This window comes from Limulus polyphemus, unplaced genomic scaffold, assembly GCF_000517525.1.
Source record: "Limulus polyphemus unplaced genomic scaffold, Limulus_polyphemus-2.1.2 Scaffold488, whole genome shotgun sequence".
Taxonomy (NCBI): domain Eukaryota; kingdom Metazoa; phylum Arthropoda; class Merostomata; order Xiphosura; family Limulidae; genus Limulus; species Limulus polyphemus.
Window position 1 is genome coordinate 243,168 of NW_013666098.1, and position 1,858 is coordinate 245,025.

At 32.1% G+C, this 1,858-nt stretch overlaps 1 protein-coding gene across 2 annotated transcripts in view; it reads right to left on the reverse strand.

The window, feature by feature from the left end:
* Positions 1-940, reverse strand: part of LOC106458578 — a 13,248-nt gene extending 12,308 nt beyond the window's left edge. For both annotated transcript variants that reach the window (XM_022384846.1, XM_013918099.2), the window contains exon 1: positions 791-940. In XM_022384846.1, the coding sequence (XP_022240554.1) occupies positions 791-857 (67 nt within the window). In that variant the 5' untranslated portion in view covers positions 858-940. The remainder of the gene's footprint in view (positions 1-790) is intronic.
* Between the last annotated feature and the right edge of the window lie 918 nt (positions 941-1,858).

Here is a 1,858-nt window from a genome sequence, read left to right on the forward strand (position 1 = left end):
AATACTACATATTACTATAGTTGATAATATTACATATTACCATAGTTGACAATATTACATATTACTACAGTTGACAATATTACATATTACTGCAATTAACAATGTTACATATTACCGCAATTAACAATGTTACATATTACCGCAATTAACAATGTTACATACTACCACAATTTACAATGTTACATATTACTACAGTTGATAATATTATTACAACTGACAATATTACATATTACAAATTTTACTATAATGGATGTAGCTTGTGTATATGTATCTATGTATGTATCAGTAAAAAAAAATTGTGACTATTTCTAGTAATGTTCAGTGTGGTATAACTGTAATTAATTCCAAAACCAAATTACTTTAAAACTCATGCTGCAACACATAGCAATTCACATAAACATAAAAAAATTTAAATTCAAATCTTTGAAAATGTTGTTTAAATATTTTACAAAACTTAAAGGGAGGTGTCAATACCACTTTTATAGAATTGGTTGGGAATAACCCAACTTATGGGAGGACTGTTGTATAGTCGGAAGGTCTGTTTGTCCGAGTTCATTTGTCCAATATTCAAGTCTAGGATTCCATTATTTCTTTTTTAACACATCTAAAAACAGACAAAAGCATATCCAAAGCCCAACATGAGGTTAACAAATTCATAAATTTTTTTGTCAGTTTATGTTAGTCTCTTTCTAGTTATTAAACAATTGAAACTTCCCAAGTGTGACTGATATTGATAATGCTCAAGCAAAAACATAAATAAAGGTTTAGGCCTAAAACAGTTAAAATTCACCTTCGTTTTCACGTTCTAAAAGTAAACGATTAAGCCTGGCAAAATGTTTTTCCTCATTTCTAGCCATTTTTACTTTTAAACCTTCTTATTACTCTTATAAACATTTATTGCGTATTTAAAAATCAATCACATTTCACACAACCAAGATGCTTGATTATTCAACCTTAATTCTAGTATAGACCACTAGGTGAGAGAGAAAAATATTTGAACTGCCATGATTTAATAAAATCCAATATCAATTTTACATACAAAATTTCAAATGTGGTTGTATAAAAATAATGTTTTATTAAATTTCCAAATGAATTCATTTGCTATGATATCATTGTGGACACAAACAAAATATCCATGATCGTATTTTGAAACACAGTAAAATGAAGTTGTTGTTTGTTATTAAGCACAAAGCTACACAAAAGGCTATTTGTGCTCCGCCCATCACGAGTATCGAAACCCGGTTTCTAGCGGCACAAGTCCGCAGACATACTGCTGTGCCACTGGGGGCGGCAAAATGAAAAGCAATTAACTATAATGCTGTGCAGCTGTAGCATATATTAACAAACATTTCATGATATACTGTTGGAGAGTGTATGTTAATATTAATTAAATGACGACATATATTTCCAGAATTATCTTTAGTGGCTTAGTATTTCTTTATAACAGCTTTTGTTGAAAGACATCAATAACTTACAAGATCGAACATTAATACACTCGTCTAAAAGTCTCGGATCACATTAAAAATAATATTGTTACGACAGCGGAAGTCACGCAATTCTGGGAGCATGCGCCCTGGAATTTCTCGAAGGATCACGAACTTTCCTGGCAACTCTAATTTGTTCGAGGCGCCCTCTTTTTTAGTATATAAGCCTGGCGAGAAAAACCAGCGCGATTGCATAGATTGAAGAGATAGAAAACTGAGTCAAGCGAACAGTGGGCACCGTAAGTAAAGTGTGTGAATCGCTGTGATTTATATCGTGTGTTATAAAAGTTATTAAGTATTGTTGCGTCAGCGAGATCAGGTGACTATTCTCACGCCACCTGCTTTCTAGAACTATCCTATACCTTGGCGAATGG